The sequence below is a fragment of the Eubalaena glacialis genome, chromosome 11 (genome assembly GCF_028564815.1).
Source record: "Eubalaena glacialis isolate mEubGla1 chromosome 11, mEubGla1.1.hap2.+ XY, whole genome shotgun sequence".
Lineage (NCBI taxonomy): Eukaryota > Metazoa > Chordata > Mammalia > Artiodactyla > Balaenidae > Eubalaena > Eubalaena glacialis.
Genome location: NC_083726.1, coordinates 47,139,684 through 47,158,231, shown reverse-complemented (window position 1 = coordinate 47,158,231; position 18,548 = coordinate 47,139,684). Strand labels below are relative to the sequence as shown.

The window sequence follows — 18,548 nt, the reverse complement described above, 5'->3', positions numbered from 1 at the left end:
AGAGGGAGGAGATATGGGGATATATGTGTATGTATAGCTGATTCACTTTGTTATAAAGTAGAAACTAACACATCATTGTAAAGCAATTATACTCCAATAAAGATGTTAAAAAAAATAAAAATAAAAAATAAAGATGTGACCAAAAACTATTCTTAAGGGAAAAGAGTGATGGTGGGAGGTGGCGGGGTGGGTGGGAGGGGAGTAGAGGGAGGCAGGAAGAAGAGCAAGGCGATACGGGAAAGGACCTATTCTAGATTAGAAGGTCAAGAAGACTTATCTGAAAAAGCGATATTTAAGAACAAAGAGGAACAGCCTTTGGAAGGGAGGGTGAGGTGCAGATGAGTGTCATGGGCCTGGAGAAGACTTGAGAAGGGAAAGCACTCGGGGTCTAGGAGGAACCACCCAGTGGCAGGTATAACCTGAGTGGGTGAGTGAGGGGACGGTGAGTCGGGTTGAGGAAGAGGAGACCTTCTTAAGAAAGTGAATATCCAGAGATTCCTGCCCAGTTTAATACTGTTGATGGTGTAAGGGAGTAGTCAAACTATTCTCAGAAGACACTTCATAACCAGTTCTGATAATTTGGAAGAACTGTCTGTTGCTGGCAGGCTGTCTTAGAGCCAACCAGCCAGGGCACTTTGAACGAGACCTTTCTTAAAGTGGGTCTTTTTTTTTTTTTAAACGGGACCTTTCTGACCAAGTGGTTCACAGACTAGACCTTTCTTGTCCTCCTGGTAGATTTTTTGACTCAAGACTGTAGGGCTCAGACAATGAGCCCGTGCATCAGATCCTTCAGTACTTTGGTGAAAGTCTCCCGGGCTAGTAGGTTTTCTGTCTGAAAGAGTGGAATTATGTTTCCAATGAGACAGTTTAATGACCTCATCCTTTTTTAATTTCTCATCTGCCAATTGTGTGTTGTGGATGGTTTTCAGACGCAGATGGCCGGACACAGCTTCTGCTTTTACTGACTCAGAACCTTATCCATTTGTATCAGAGCTTGGATGCTAGTGCTAGTGGTGATGTCACCGCTACCTGCTTAGGAGATAATGAAACCAATCTTGGATGCTGTTTCTACTAGGTGTGCTGTCTGAGAGAGGAGAAATAGCCTGGGTCTTGGGTCTAAGGTCTTGGCTTCAAAGATAAGCAGCTTATGGTAGGCAGGTTCTCAAATTTCACATCCAGCTATACCGTTGTCCTTTTAGGTATCATCTGCACCCAGCTGGGATTCACGGCAGACCATCTGGGCTACCTCAGGGTCCCCACTCATGCACTGGGCTCAGTTGAGTTTGATGGAATGTCCTCTGCTGGCCTCACATCCACAGTATGTTGGCATGGAACTTAAGCTCTGCTTGTTCTGAGGTTTCACTTCCATTTGTTTTATTGGCGCAGAATGGACCTCTTAGCTGGCCCCCAAAAGGTAATATCTTCACTGGTATTTTGGGTCACTCTAGAACCTTTCTTCACATTGTTTTTTACAGGACCCATGACTGATTAGCCTCTGTCTTCTATTGTAGAAGGAGTTAGGAGTAAAAAGATCTTTGTGGTAAATAAAAATTTCAAGGTGAACTTGAAACCAAAGATACCATTACTTACAGAAAAAGGCACACTCAGTAAACTCAAATATAAAATAATTTTTTATTAACGGTTATGGTAAATTTATATTGTACACAAATAGACTGTTTAGAATGGTTCTTAAAAATTATAAGGGAAATGCACATACAGTACAAAAATTTTATAATTGCCATACTTCTGTTTGGGGACTGGGAAATGTATTTTTACATTGCTTATAGCCAATCATTTTTGTATTTAATAATTTTAAATCCTGTGGGTCTTTTATATCTCTCTCAATGTCAAATTTTGTAGTCTTCTTTTTAAATAAACCCACTTTATTGTTCACACACACACAAAAAATGTCATGCTAAGGCATTTGGATTTAACCTAAGAGCAAACAGGAATCCACTGGGGGAATTTCAGGCCATGCCAGGGAATTAGCTAGTTCTGTTTAGAAGGGCTACGTTTGGTCACCACGTGGAGCATCTGCAGAGGATCCAGGAGTAGAAGCAGGAAGTGAAAGAGCACTTAGGAATGAAGACTGAGTGGGACACAGGCGGGCAGATGTGACTACGAGGAGATGACAGCTGCTTCCTCAGGATGGAGCCTTGTGCCAGGCACTTGACATGCAGTTTCTCTAGTCTGTGTGACTCCAACAAAGCCTGAGCACAGAAAGCCACAGGATAAGATGCTCCAAATCCCTTCCCTTGAACACAAGGTTCACAGGAAATATATCTTGTGTCCATCTAAAGGGTAAAACCTCAGGACACCTTGGGAGAATAAAAGGCAATCTGGTGTGACTGGAATATAGACTGTTTGGAAGAGTTTAGAGGGAGGTTAACCTAATCCAGTGGATCCGGACTGGACCATGGAGACTTCAGCCAACAACCAGTAAAGCCCTTTCAAGTGCCAGATGCTGAGCTAAGGGCATGTGCCTACATTATCTCATTTAATCCTCAGCATGGCAGCATGAAATAGGTGTTACAGTACCTACTAGGAAGTTAAGACCAGAAAAGCATAAAACTGACAATAAGCAAGTTGGTGGCAGAACCATCTTTTGAGACCCTGACCTCGTTTTCAAAACTGTAACCCATTTTGCTATCCTCATACCACAGCTAGAGAACAACATGGGATCCATTTTGCAGATGATGGGCAACAAGTAAAGGCCTTTTGAACCCATGGGATGAGGTAGGATGATGGGTCAGATCTGCCTTTTTTAATAATAACTCAGAGCCTTTGTGTGTGCTTCAGGATATTAGAAGGAATGTGGATGGGAGAGAAAGATTTCGTCCTGTTGGCATGGAAGGATCCCATGGTCACACCATGTTAACTGCAAGATATTTCAGTGTCTTACTTATTGCACAGGGCAGGGAAAACAATGGGCATTTCTGCCTGGGTGAAATAAAATAGATCTAGCTCCTTTCATGAAAGCTTTTGGAAGATTTTCTTTGAAATATTGCCTTGGGGGTCCTTTCTGGGTAATTATTATGGAAACATTCGGTGCAGCCACAGCTCCAGAATTGTTTAAAAGACTCAATGACACAGCCTCAGAGTCACTCCTTGGGTTATACATGAACCATATCTTATAGTCTTTGGCTCTGCTCTTTGTTTTATATTTTCGTTGTTCAATAATAAAGTAACGAAATTTTCTGCTATAAGGAATTTATGATGTGAAAGAGGAGTAGGGAGGGAAGGTTTTTCTAAATTCCCTCTTTCAAAGAAAAAAGGTCATTGGAAACTTACTTTTCCTGTCATCGCAAAAGGCAAAATTAATAGTTTTTTCTTGTGTGTAATTCATGTGTACTGGTTAACTGATTCTCAACCAGGGGCAATTTGACCTTAGGGGACATTTATTTGGCAGTGTCTGTGCATTCGTTTCCTAGGGCTGCCGTAACAAAGTACCACAGGCTGTGGCTTAAAAAACAGCAATTTATTTTCTCATGGTTCTGGAGGCTGGAAGTCCCAAGACCCAGGTGTCAGCACGGTTGGTTTCTTCTGAGGCCTCTCTCCTTGGCTTGTTGATGGCCATCTTCTCCCTGTGTCTTCACATGGTCTTCCCTCTGTATCTGTCTGTGTCCAAATTTCCTCTTCTGATAGTAACACCAATCATATCAGAATAGGGTCCACCCTAATGACCTCCTTTTAACTCAGTTACCTCTTTAAAATTCCTATTTCCAAATGCAATCACATTCTGAGTTACTGAGGGTTAGGACTTCAACATAAAAATTTGGGAGGAGGGGAGAATATAATTTAGCCCATAACAGTCAAGTTCTTGGTTGTCATCACTGGGGGAGGGTTGCTCCTGGTATCTAGCGGGTAGAGCCATGGATGCTACTCAACACCCTCCAATGCACAGGACAGCCCCCCACTATAAAGTATTATCAAGCCCCAAATGGCAATAGAGTCAAGACTGAGAAACCCTGTTCTAGTTCCAAAGCCAGTTGCTTGATTTTTTTTTCAAGCATAAAGAAAATCAATATATTCCTCAAGTGAACATTAGTATTGTGAATTATAGTACAGTCTTAGTTTGGACTCTGCAAATATTCATGTTCCAATACCTCATACAAAGACAAATTTGTGGGCATGAAAGAGCTTTGTAAACTGTACAGTTCTAGACAAATAAATGGAGTTATTGTTAAAAGAAAAATGAAACACAATATAAAATATTAGCTCCTTTATCCTTCAGGAAAAAAATGAAGATAATTCCAGATGGACTGGGAAGGAGGGAAGAATGAAGGTAGAGAGGACCATTAAGGTCCCATTGAAATTGCTTGACCTCCCCCCACCAGATGAGTGTGAAACCCAGAGTTATGACTGGAATTCTGAGATCTGGGGATGGAAGAGAGATGGACCAGGGGCTACAGACCAGGAAGCCAAGAAGGACCCAAAAGATGATGTCCAAAGGCTAAGTGGAAGCAGAGTCGGTAGTACAGAGAGGTCTGAATTGTCACTCCAAAAGTGCTGGCCAAGAGGTAAAAGCAGCCAGAAATGCCACCAACCTGTGACCAGGTTCAGAAAAGTGAGGAGCAAACTTTCCCTGAGCTATCTCCTTACATGCGTGGTAATTCTTAAGAGTGAGAAAGGTGATACAAGTATTAGGACCAGAACTTAAGCTATGGCAGCCAAAAATGGAAATGAGAACTTGGATTCTAGTATATAGTGTAGCTGAAAAGGGCTGATCACAACAGCTTTGGAGTCAGACAGATCAGGTTCAGACCCTGGCTCTGCCACTTACTGCCAGTGTCATCTTGGGAAAGCTAAAGTTCTGTGTGTCCCTGTTTCTTCATCTATAAAATGGGTTGTTATCTGAAGATTCATTAGACTGTGTGTGTGTATGTGTCAGATAAATGTTAGTTATTATTCCAGGAACATTTCAGAGATATAATCAATAGGGTTAATGACCATTTGGTCGATGAATGATAGGATGACGTAAAAAAAAAACAATAAACCTGAGGTTTCCAGCTTGGTTGCTTAAGAGAACAGTGATGCATTACTCAAGATGAGGAAACACAAGGAGAAAAGCTGGTCTGGGAAAAAGAGAGAAAACAATGAGTCCAATTTGAAATGTGTCGGGCTGTAGGTGACTGGTCAGTTAACCACATGGAGAAGTTCAAATATAAAGCTGTTAGAAATAAAGATCTGTAGTGCAGGTGCAAGTTCAAGTCTAGAAATTGTTCACAGAGAATAGAGAGAAGTAGAAAAGATAGAACCTTAGTGTATTCTTAGATTCTTAAACTTTTCTGATGATTTTTGATGATTATTCCATCCTTTAGAACATATAAAGCTCTACACTGTCTTGTGGGAGGTGCAGGGAAATTGGTTCCAAATTGGGTGGGAAGCTTTTGGAATATCTAGAACTATTACACTAGATGAATAAAGATCTATGTGTTTGATGATAATGATGATTTTAGTTCTTAAATCTGCTTTCCCACATCATTGCCAACTTTGTTGAGTCTGCCTCCCATGAGTAATTTGCTACCATGGATTTCAAAACCAAACCAAACAAACAACAAGATTGCCCAAATAAAGAATACTTCCTTTCTGATTGGGACCTTTTCCTCTGAGAAAAGTACATAAACATTCACGACTGGCTCTGTGGGCTTCTTATTCTGACTGTTCAAAAAAGGTTTGGTTTGCTATTGCTATTTTTTCCTTTGTTCATTTGTTTTGTTTTATTTTGTTGTCTGCTTGCTTATTTTTCTATTTTGGGGTGTGTTCTGAGTACATGAGGTTTTTAGATAAGTGATCTCCTCACAAAAACTGCATCTATCTCTTCCCTTATTATTGACAGAGCTTTGAGGCTCTGTCTTTTCAAAGTTTCCATTAAAAAATAATATTAATAAAGCAAAGGGACCAGTAAAACATAAGCCTACTGTCTCTAAACATTTTAAAAATTATCCTGTAACTTTTTTTTCAGGATAACCATAAATATCAGTAAGCTAACATTTCTCTGCTCTTGATACATCTGTATAGGTAAGAGTTTTAATTTGTAAAAACATAAAAGAGATTCTATTTTATAATAATAATGATAGCAAATATGTAGTGCTTATAACGTGCCAGATACTGTTTTAGGTACTTTACATACATTAGCTCAATTATTTCTCACAACAATTCTATAAAGCAGATACTATTATTAAGTCCATTTCACAGATTAGGTAACTGAGGCACAGAGATACTAAATAACTTGCTCAAGGTTACTCAGTTCAGAAATAGCAAAGCCAGGACTTGAACTAAGGCAAAATAGCTCCAGAATACATGCTCCTAACTATTACACCTCAACTATCTCAAAGAACAACTTTGAAACCTCAGAAAGAATAATACTATTAGAAGAGGCGTAAGGAGATTATTAGCTTTTTCTTTACATATCAATGTATAGCTTCACTTTTTACAACAAGTAAGTTTTAATTTGAAGGTCATCAAATAAAATATTCTTCTGGCACTTCACGAAAAAGGGTATCCTGCTGGTCAAAGTCATATGAAAAGGCACTCAACTCTCTTAGACATGAGGGAAATGCAAATTAAAACCATAGTGAGATACCATTGTGCATACATTTAGCTGAAACAACCAAGATTTCAAGAAAAATAATACGAATTTTGGCTATAACAAATGGAAACCAGTGGAATTCTAATACACTACCGGTGGGAGTATGAATCAATATAGCCACTTTAGCAAACTATTTGGCAGGATTTATTAAAGCTGAACATACGATACATATATACCTAGACCCAGCCATTCCACTCCTAGATATATACCCAACAGACATGCACTTATATACACATTCAATGAAAGGCATATTTAAGAATGTTGATAGCAGCATCATTCATAATAGCCCCAAACTGAAAAGAACTCAAATGTTCAATAGTTCAGCAGATAAATAAATTGTAGTATAACAACAAAATGAGACACATATTGCATTGAGAAGGAATTAACTATTGCTACGTGCAACACATGGATAAATCTCATAAATGAGGGAAAGAAGCTAGAAAAACACAAAAAGCTATTCTCTGTACTACTAAGTGAAAGAAGCCAATCTGAAAAGGCTACATACTGTATGAGTCTAACTATATGACATTCTGGAAAATGCAAAACTATGGAGACAGTAAAAAGATCAGTGATTGTGCGGGCCAGGGGTGGAGGGAGGAACAGACGGAGTGCAGAGGATTTTTAGGGCTGTGAAAATACTCTGTATGATACTATAATGGTGGATACATGTCATTATACATTTGTCCAAACCTATAGAATGTACAACACCAAGAGTGAGCCCTAATGTAAACTACAGACTTTGGGTGATTATGGTGTATCAGTAGGTTCATCAGTTATAACGAATGTACCACTCTGGTGGGGAATGATGATAAGGCGGGAGACTATACATGTGGGGAGGGGGAAGGGGTATATAGGGAATATCTGTACTTTCCTCTCAATTTTGCTGTGAACCTAAAAATGCTCTTAAAAATAGTCTTTAAAAAAAAAAAAAACCATGCGCTTTATGATTCCATTTATAGAAAGATCAAAATCAAGCAAAATTAATATAAAATGTTAGGAGTCAGCAGACTGGTTCCTTTCGGGGGTAGTAGTGAGTTAAGGAGCTTCTGAGGTGGTAGCAGTGATTTGTGCTGGTTTACAAGGGTGAGTTCACATTGTGAAAATTCAGTGGGTTGGACAGTTAGGATTTATTCCTTTTCCCATATATGTTATACTTCAGTAAAAAGTATTTTTCAAAGATACATTGTTTTGGAGTTAAAAACAATAACATGAGAAAAGTATCCGGACATACATTATTCATGCTGTCATAAAATGCTACTCAAGCCTGCACCTTTCCTTTTGAAGTTCACAGGAGGGCTTATCTCTAGAAATGTATTTAAAAAGTGATCAATTAAAAAGTGCTGGAATGTCTCCATCCTGGATCCATTGTTAACAAAGGTGTCTGGAAAAAAGCTAAATGCTATTGGATCTCCCAAGACAAATTTAACATGACTGTACTTAGAAGAAATAGGAATTGCACGGTGCTGCTAAAGAAGAAAATATTTGTCTTCAACTGTGGCGGAGATTAAAGAACCTTTGTTGTTGTTGCTTTCTTTGTTTAATAATCACACTATAAGGAATGGCCTCTCTGTTCACTGATTCACGTATCAAGTCTCAAATAGAGACAGTATGGCCGGATTTTAAGATGGTGGACTAAATACTTACTGCAGTCATGCCTCTCCCACAAGAAATCCATAGAAATGATAAGAAAGGTAGATATTTTTGCAGGAGAGGAGGAGAAAAGGAAAAGTAGAAGGAAAGAAGAAGAGGGAAAATTGGGAGCTTGGGATTGACATATACACACTACTATATATAAAATAGAGAACTAATAAGGCCCTACTGTATAGCACAGGGAACTCTACTCTATACCTCTGTAATGACCTATATGGGAAAAGAATCTTAAAAAGAGTGGATATATTTATATGTATAACTGATTCACTTTGCTGTACACCTGAAACTAACACAACACTGTAAATCAACTACACTCCAGTAAAAAAATTTTAAAAAAGAAGAAGAAGGGGGAAGGAGGAAGAGGAATAAAAAGAAGGAGGAAGAACAGGAGGGGGGATAGGGAGGAGCAGAAGGGTAGAAGGAGTGGGGGAGGTGGGGGAGGAGAAGCATCAGCATGAATGTACTTGACCATGAGGGTAGAAGGCGACTTTCAATGGAGGAGAATCTCTAAGGAATCCCTAGGACAGAAAACAAATAGGATTGACTGAAAAGAGAAACCACAGCCCTAATTGTGAGCAAAAGTCATTGTGGAAGGTGGGCACGACACAAAGTGTGTTTTGTTCCCAAAAGTGTTTTATACCAGAAGGATTACATGCCTCACAGTTAGGATTATGTAGCCATTTGATGAGAAACCTGGTTTTTTAAAATAGATTGGGTAAGATCATCTGCTCACTCATAGGACAGAGGCAGTAGAAGAGGGTTCAATTCAACATTCGCTGAGTATCTTCTATATGCAAACATGTGGCTAGACACTAGGAGTACTATGATGAAAAAATGGCCACTGATCATGAGGAATACATCCTACTGCAGGAGACAGACACATGAACACATCATTTCAATATGATGTCATTAAATGTATGGGGTGATACAGGAGGACAGAGAGCACATCACTTGTGCAAATGTGATAAGGCTTCCTGGAGGAGATGACATCCACCCAACCTGAGTCTTGAAGGATGAATTAGAATCAATATGCCAGAGTGACAAAGGGTTGGTGTGCTACCCAGTGGAGCTTGTATGCAATACTAACAAATGGGGATTTCATCTGGAAGGTGATAGGAATTGAGAAGTTTTAAGTAGGGTGGCTAATTCTGCATTTTTGGATAGATCACTCTAGTTGCCATTCGGAGGGTGGGCCTCAAAGGATAAGAAGCAGGAAGCTTCTGGAAGCAGGCAGCCACAGAGTTGGGAGGCAGTTTCAGATGACTGGGTCAGAGATAGTGAGGACAGAGTTAGGAGAGAGAAAAAGGGATAGAGAGGATAAAAAAAAAAAATAGGAAGACTTGAATAGTATCTAAGATTTGGGCTTTTTGACAGGAAGATGGTGGTGACATTAACTAGAAACTGGCCCCACAGAAAAAGAAATGAGTTCGGAATAGAAAATAATTATTTCCATTTTAGACACAGTGCGTTCCTGCAAGATTGGTAAATGGACATATCCAGAAGGAAATTAGATAAATGATTCTGAAGGAGAAACATTAAGACTAGGAATATGGCTTTGGGGGGTAATGGGCATCTAAGTGATACTTAAACCCATGAGAGTAAGTAACAGTCACCAAGAAGAAAAGGGCAGAGATTGCAGAACACTAGGCCAAGGGTAGAGCTCCAGAGAATACTGCCATATAAGGGGTAGATAGAAGACGATCCCACAAAGAGTCTATAGAAAGTTGGGAAAGAATCCTGAGAGAATGATGCCTTGGAAACTATAAAGTATAGAGCTTCCAGAAAGAGAGAGTCTGGTGTAGGAGAGAGGTCCAGTAAGTCATGTGTTCATTAGATTTGACAACATGGAGGTCATTGTTTCTGTGGAAAGAGCAGTTTCATTGGAGTGTAGGGATGGAAGCCTGTGTGTTGTGGGTTGAGAAGGGAATAGGAGGTGGAGACTACAACTGGAGACTAGAAACAACCCCAAAGGGAATGAGAAAGATTAGGTAACAGGTAGAGGAAGACATGAGATCGAAAGATCTGGTTTTTCGTTTGTTTTACTCATGGAAAAGACTTGACTACATTGATACATTGAAAGGGAAGAGAAAGAAATTGCAAATGCAGGAAATAGAAGGAATTGTTCATGAAATCATGTGCTGTAGCATCCTGGGGGTGGGGAGATGGGACCCACGAGCAAGAGAAAACTGTGGGTATCTTAAGCAAGGGACAAAAGAGAACAAAAATTTGGCCTATGTAGTGTTTGATCTAAAGAATCCCAGTTATTTCCACGAAGTCAGAGGGAAGGTGCCCATGATGGGAGTGGCTGTCCATTAAGAGGTCTGAGGCAAGCGGTGAAGGTTGGCAGCAGTTCCTGCAGGAGTAAACTGAGCCATAACAAATAACAGGACTGTGCAGCAGTGTAGAGAGCCCACAAAGACCATGAATTCATAGTAACTAATCTGCACATTTGTGAGTTTTTCTTTTCTAGTGGCACTCAGTCCACTGAGATAGTAAAAGAGAAGATGAATTATGGTTTTCTCCCAGAGCTGGGGTTTTGCCAGTAGAGGGAAACAAAAGACAGTTCAGGGTGGTGGTGAGATAGTGATTGATCCAGGAGATCAATGTATGATCTTAGGCTAAGACAAGGCTTTGATCCTGCAAGTATCCAAGGACTAGAGGTGGAAATAGAGAACAACTAAGCTGGAAAGAGAAGAGTTTGTGTCTGAAACACGGGGGTCTGTTAAGCACTGGAGTAGTCATTTGGAAATAGAGAGGATAATGCATTCTAGGGAAAGAGAATCACATGGGTAAAGACAGATGCAAAGAGGAACAGAAAGAATTTCAGTGTAACTGGAACACATGTTGCAGAGAGGAAGGTGGCGTAAGATCAAGGTGGAAACATGCTTTAGGCCAGGTTGTGAAGAGCCTACGAAGGTAGGGACCTTGGTTCCTCTAAGAGGCCTGAAGTCCGCCCAAGTTCTCAGACAGGGGGGTCCAAGCTGGGTATGGTTGTGCAGGCTGTGCCTGGCACTGGAGCGCTCCGTGGGGGGCTGAACTCCAAGCCAAGCTCTCTTTGCCAACCCACTCACTCTGCTCCCTGGCTGCTTCTGCAGAAGGCAAATGACCTTTTCTTTAATTTACCACCCTCCCCTCCCAGAGGGGAAGCGCTTCTCCAAATCATCTGAGGGGATGCCTTTCTTATTGGCTAGCAATGTCTCTGAGTGCAGTGACACGATTGGATGGACTTTTCAGGGTGACCTCTCTGGCCATGGTGTAGAAGATGACCTAGAATGAGGAGGCACAGTAAACTGGAGAGTAGAACAGTTATCAACAGAGCAGGGACCTGACCAAAAGTAGCAGCCAAGAAGGAAGAAGTGAGGCCAGATCCAGAAGCAAGCTTTGTAGCAGAATTAACGCTGGGTGCCTTAGGGACATAGGGACAGCAGGAAAGGGAAAAGTTGAAGATGACTCAGATTTCTTCTCCACTGTATTCCTAGACCTGACCACAATTAATGCTCAATTAATATTTTGTCAAATGAAGAAAAAAAAATAATAGAGTTGCAAGCAACAAAGACACTTTCAAGAGAAAGATACTATCTGCTTGGGTGGAACTCTCTACCCAGAGGAAACAGTATCTTTAGTTAGCCTCTTAAATTTTGAGTGAGTTGTAGAACTCAGAGCACCCATCTAGAAATTTAGAAAGAGTTATTCCTAAGCACTGTTCACAGCCTTGGCTGAACATTCAAATAACCTGAGAAGTTTTTTAAAATCCCAATGCCTATACTGGACCAACTGACTCAGAAACTCTGGGGATGGGACCCAGGCATCTATATTTTTTAAAGCTCCTGCAATGATTCCAATAGACAGTCAGCTGCTCCCATGGAACTTTGCAAATCCTATTCCAGATTTTAGATGCGGTCATTAACACAGTGTAGACAAGAGCTGGGTCAGAGACAGGGAAGAATGGTTTAACATATTTGACCATCTTGTCACAATGAATCCTCCATTTCTGATGAAATCCTTTTACCTAGTGACCAGTTCTTCAAAATTAATTTCAACATCTTGGCAAAAGATGAAAAAAATTAAAGAAATGCATTACATTGCTTCACTGATTTTAGGAAACTGAACCATGGGCCAAATGTGGTGCAAAATAGGGACTTTTTTAAAATGATAGTTTAAAAAGTAAGTAATGCACAGATTTGGAAACTATTTTAAGATCCCTTCATTCTGCTAAGGTTGTATGTGTTCCAGGGGTCAGAAAGACCAAATACTATAGAAGAAAAAATGGAAAAGTTTAAAAAATAATTTAAGAGTGAGAATGAGGATGTTCTTGTACAGAGTGGAAAATTTGTTGGAAAAAAGGAAAAGCCAAAAACCTAGGGCAAGTAGGGCTCTAGGCTCCAGCCCAGGGGCTTTCCCACTGAATTCTGCACTGTGACTTGGAGACCTCTCACCTCCGTGAACCTCATTTTCTTCCTTCTTAAGTGGGCGTCCTCGCCCTGGTGAGGGCCAGTCCTCTCTAGCAGCCAAGCATTCTCATTCTATCATGTTTTACTCAAAGTTGAACTGGCTAAAAGTAATTTTAAGTCTTGCCCTTCTTGACACGAAGGCAAGAACAGCATTGCTCAGCAAAAGGCATGGTCTGAGGACCCCTCCCAGGCCAGGGTTATTTTTTACTAATCCACAACAGATAAGGATTTGAGAGTAAAGGTTTAGAAACTTTCACAGAAATTGAATAATCTGTCAAATCACATAACAAAATATTGAGGCTTGTATTTTGTATATTGTTGTGTTATTTCACTTTTCTATTAATTAATTTTATAAAAATATAAGTCCACGGCAAAGTAGAACTTTTTTTTCATTGGTCTTTTACCATGGACAGCTTGGGAAGCACTGAGCTAGACCGGTGTTACATTTGAACGTCAATGCAAAAGGTGCACACAGACGAGAAAAGGTGAATGCGACTAATTTTTACCTTACCCACTTCGGATTCATGTTTTAAAAGTCTATTTCATTTTACTTTAGATTGTTATTATTAAGTTATTTTGTGCCATAGGTTTATCTGCATTGTTAGCAGCTCTTTAAAAGAAAACCGCCTTCACAACATTGTAAATTAACAATACTTCAATTAAAAAAAAAAAGAAAAAGAAAGTAAACAGTCTATATTAGAAAACAAGTCGTAAAGGGTCGGTTTAGCAATACAGCTGTCCCTCGGTGTGACTGGGGGATTGGTCCCAGGAGCCCCCGCGGATACCAGAGTCTGAGGATGCTCAAGTCCCTTATATAAAATGGTGTAGTTCAATGAATACAGTCAGCTTTCTGAATCTGGGATGCGAAACCCACGGTTATGGAGGGCCGAATGTACGAGCTCATTTTCTGGGAGGAACCGCAATGTCAGGTAACAGGGAGAGGTGATTAATTTCCTGTTGGGAAAGGGAGGTACTCTCCTTTTCAAGAAGCAAATTAAGTCTCTCCCTCCTGACTGGAAACAGCTATCATAGGGTATGAAACTATTAATGCAGGAACACCCTTGTTTAAATACGAGGAGGCCTGAACAGGGAAGTTCATTTTCCCAAGATCATGCAGCTAGTACATGGGGAGGCCAGGATTCAAACCCAAGACACTGTACACTAACAATGCCTGCACCCTTTCTGCTGCTCCAGCATAAAAATGCTCCAGGGGGAACCCTGAGAGTGAATGCTGATGTAAGCTTCACTTCCAGGTGCCTGAAATAGGGTAATAAATAGTAAAATAATGTGGAGTGCTTATGAATCTCCTTAAACATAAATTTCCTTGTTCTATTTAGAGCTTTCTGCAATAGACAAGATCGGTGTTTGTCCCAGACTGATTTGCACATCACACAGGGAAATACGAGAGGAGAGGAATGTCAGTGCTATCCACACCAGCTGTCTTGAGACTGGTTTGATCTAAGTTACTAATAAACATGCTCCAGAAGCAAACCACCCAGTCCTTTTAGGAAATAAGTGGGATATCAGTTAAAAGTAAGTGAATATGCCTTAGAAATATCAAGTCTTTGCAGAGATTATATAGTCACTGTAAGGAATCCAGAGACTGTATTGTTTAGTTTAATATATGCCTGTTCAGTGAACTAAACAACCTTGCTACTTCAGAGAAATATCTGCACAGGGAACTAAAATTGCGAATCAATTATCTGGCTCTCTTATCTAAACAGTGCCAGGAAAAAAAAATCAGATTTTGAATATATGGACAATACAAATTTTTTTAGTCTATATTTTTAGCATTGTTTAGTTTTAGCTTGAGAATATAGCATTTTACTCAGCTACATCATTGTCTACCAACAATGATATTAAAATTAATAATTAAAATTAATAAATATTAAAATTAATAACTGTGGGGGGTTTGCCATACTCTAAAACATTTAGCAAAATATTTTATCTTCCCTGTACATGCTCGTGACTTTTTAAAGGCACAGAGTGAATGATCCCTTAGTTCTTGGCACCACTGATTAAAAGTTAATATTTGATAAAGGTATCAAGCTATCAATACTGAAATCTGCTGGTTAGGTGCAATGGTTGTGGCCACTTCAATAATAAGAATAATCCGGATTTTTTTAAAAGCTCCTGGGTGACACTACTTGGCATATACACTGAGAAAACCATAATTCAAAAAGAGTCATGTACCACAACGTTCATTGCAGCTCTATTTACAATAGCCAGGACATGGAAGCAACCTAAGTGTCCATCGACAGATGAATGGATAAAGAAGATGTGGCACATATATACAATGGAATATTACTCAGCCATAAAAAGAAATGAAATTGAGCTATTTGTAGTGAGGTGGACGGACCTAGAGTCTGTCATACAGAGTGAAGTAAGTCAGAAAGAGAAAAACAAATACCGTATGCTAACACATATATATGGAATCTAAAAGAAAAAAAGAAAGAAAGAAAATGGTACTGATGAACCTAGGGGCAGGACAGGAATAAAGACGCAGACGTAGAGAATGGACTTGAGGACACGGGGAGGGGGAAGGGTAAGCTGGGACAAAGTGAGAGAGTAGCACTGACATATATACATTACCAAATGTAAAATAGATAGCTAGTGCGAAGCAGCCGCATAGCACAGGGAGATCAGCTTGGTGCTTTGTGACCACCTAGAGGGGTAGGATAGGGAGGGTGGGAGGGAGACGCAAGAGAGAGGGGATATGGGGATATAGGTATATGTATAGCTGATTCACTTTGTTATACAGCGGAAACTAACACAAGAATGTAAAGCAATTATACTCCAATAAAGATGTTAAAAAAATAAAATAAAAGCTCCTGGGTGAAATTGGCATAGGTGGTCAAAAGACACAAATTTCCAGTTATGCGAGAAATAAGTCCTGGGAATGTAATGTACAGCATAGTGACTGCAGTTATAATACAATATTGTATATTTGAAAGTTGCTAAAGAGAGTAAATATTAAAAATTCTCATCACAAGAAAACAAATTTTGTAACTCTGTGGTGATGAATGTCAACTAAACTTACTGTGGTAATCATTTCACAATATATACATATATCACTATGTTGTACACCTAAAGCTAATACCATGTTATATGTCAACTGAATCATTTTTTTAAAATAAATAAAAATAAGCTCCTTATCTTATCTCAACATAAATTTTAAGTATGTAGACCCGCTCTGAGATTATAATGGCATTAGTTCTGAGTCTTCACGTTTGAGCACGTCATTTTTTAAGTCAACCTTCAGCTGACTGTTATGTGGTCTTAGTTGGTCTTGAGTAGACTCTGCCTATCAGTTGGTCTTTTGGCCTCTGAGATACAGACAGCATATACCAGTGATGCTGTAGGATTATGTGGGAGACAGTAAAGAAATAGAAAAGTAAAAACAATAAAATCTAATTACACGGAGTTTCGCTTAAAACAAAAATTGATTGAGTTCTGCCCAAAGTGGCTTGTTGTTTCCTGTGCCAGGAACTACTGTGCAGGCCCAGCAGGAAGTGTGCTACAGAGCAGGATCGCATTACACCCTTGTTTTATGGTTCATTTCACTTATTTAATGCAATCCGAGAACCTGCAAAAAGAACATGTTCGAAGGAGGGAATAGGCTTTTTGTCTTGTTTTGTTTTGTTTTTTTAAGTTTCTTTGAATCAAAACATTTGTTTTTACAAGGTGCTTATAGTCCCAGAGAAACAGGACTTCCAGAGTTGCATGGTGAAGACATTTCTCTTTGCCACAAAATTTAAAGCAGGACCCGACATTGAGTTATGTCTAGGGTGGTTGAGTTATGTCTGTTCCCTTTGCTGGTCTACTCTGGTCATTTTAAACATGAAGAATTACAACCGTGCCCATGAATGGTCTAAATCATTTTGAATTCCATATCAGCTCCTCCTAGGGTCTCTGATTTGATTGAGAGCCCATGATGTTGAGGGGGGGGCATGGGAGGAAAGGAATATATTTAACGTGCAAAAGAGCGATTCATTTGTCAAGCAACAGAACGAGTTCCTTTGGCTGTATTGCTTGCAAATGTGTGAACTGAACAGCTGGACTGCCTTGTGGTGGCAGACGCCGCTCCTCACACACTGCCTCTCTTCCTCTCCAGAGACCTGAGTATGAACAACATCAGTCAGCTTCCCCCGAATCCTCTGCACGGTCTCCGCTTCCTGGAGGAGCTGTAAGTATCAGCGGAGTCGTGCCGCATCCAGTCAACGCTGGACACGTTCTTGTATTTGTCTCTCGTCCTTACTGTGGGAACCAGATAAAACAAGGCAGGAAAGCTGTCAGCACCAACGATTTGGGCACATGAGGAAACACTTAGCTGGGAGGGGAAAAGCAAGAATCGCTTAGGATTCTGGAAATCAACTTATAAAAGGGTTTACCATGAAGCTACAACTTCCTAAGGTGAGGCTGAGCCAAACAAATTAAGAGTTTAAAACAAAAGCTGTTTAAAAGAGCTGGATAGCTCTTTGCAAATAGTTAAGCAGCAGGATATTAGAAGTTTGAATACTGGTTCATGTTTATTAAAATTGCAAGTAAAGCCATAATCAAAACCAAAAATTGCCTCTTGGTTTGGCTTATGACAGGGAGAATTGAGTGCTCATTTCATAGCACCAAAACTTCTTGTCCTAATCACTTTTAATTACTGTTTTCCTACTTTTAAATTGAGCTTCCCTGAAGGCTTGAACCGAAAACCATGAAATCCACAGAGGACTTAAAACTGGTCTCTCCCAAACTCACTGTAAAAAAATAAAATTCAATTTTTTTAAAAAGGAGGAAGCTAAAATTAGCTAATGATACACAGAGGAATCTTGATTAAGTCTGGTAATCACTTTCCAGAAGATGAAAAAGAACTCTATAAACCAAAATCTGCATTTAAAAATTCATTTGATCCTCTTACTCTTTTGAGGGACGGGGACTTAGGGGAGGGATGCACCGTCGTCATAGTCTTCATGAAGAAGGTTTGGCACCATCAGCTAAATCAATCCTCTGACTGTTGATTAAAGGAATTGTTTAGACAATGACCTCTTTTGAAAATACCCCTTTATAATTCCTAGAGTCAGGGTCCTATTTGGGGAGTAATTTAAATTGTTGATGCACTGCACGATCCACCTTGGGAGGTGAAAAGAACCATCCATCACAACCAAATTACACTACATTGATCATTTTTTTTCAAGAGGATAATATTCTCAAATTTCTCCCCTTTAGAGTTGGATCTATATTTATTTTTGATGGCGTTAGCTTTCTCACAAATGTTATTATTTTACTACTGAAATCAGCTGAACATGCCCAGATTGTTATCGAGGAGTATGGTAAAAAAGCTTAGATTACTAGATTATACAGCAAGTTTTTATTATTCAAAAAATGAATTTTCACTTTGGGTTGTCCAGGCTCCTCTTTTTCCTCTTCTCTTTCCTCTCTGGCCATTTCTGTTGCTAAAAGATTAACCCTCATCAGGACTGGGACCATGTCTGTCCTAGTCTTGGCTGGTATGTAATGAATAATCAATACATTTTTGATGAATGAATGAATGAACTAATGAGAAAGCAAAACATGTAAAAGGAGCTTCTTATACTTGTTCACTACTTTAGAAAAAAGTAACAGATTTAGTTGACATTAGCCAATATTTTTAGATTATTTTTAGTAAATTTCAAACATCAGCATTTTTTTCTTGTTTACATTCTTCTCATCTGCCCTCTCTCACCATAATTAATATACAATACTTAGTCCTGTTTATCCCCATATTTCTAAAATATGCATTCCCAGTGCTTTTCTCTTTAATTTCCTTATAATATGCAATGGCAAAAGGCTTCCATTCTCCTTCAACATACACCTCAGCTTTAGAC

General features: G+C 39.5%; 1 protein-coding gene across 5 annotated transcripts in view; it reads left to right on the top strand.

The window, feature by feature from the left end:
• LGR5 (leucine rich repeat containing G protein-coupled receptor 5) overlaps window positions 1-18,548 on the top strand; it is a 122,092-nt gene that overhangs the window by 41,051 nt on the left and 62,493 nt on the right. For 4 of the 5 annotated variants that reach the window (XM_061206413.1, XM_061206412.1, XM_061206411.1 and 1 more), the window contains exon 2: window positions 16,808-16,879. The exons of the other annotated variant lie outside the window; for it this stretch is intronic. In XM_061206413.1, coding sequence (XP_061062396.1) covers window positions 16,808-16,879 — 72 coding nt within the window. The remainder of the gene's footprint in view (window positions 1-16,807; window positions 16,880-18,548) is intronic. 5 annotated transcript variants of the gene reach the window in all.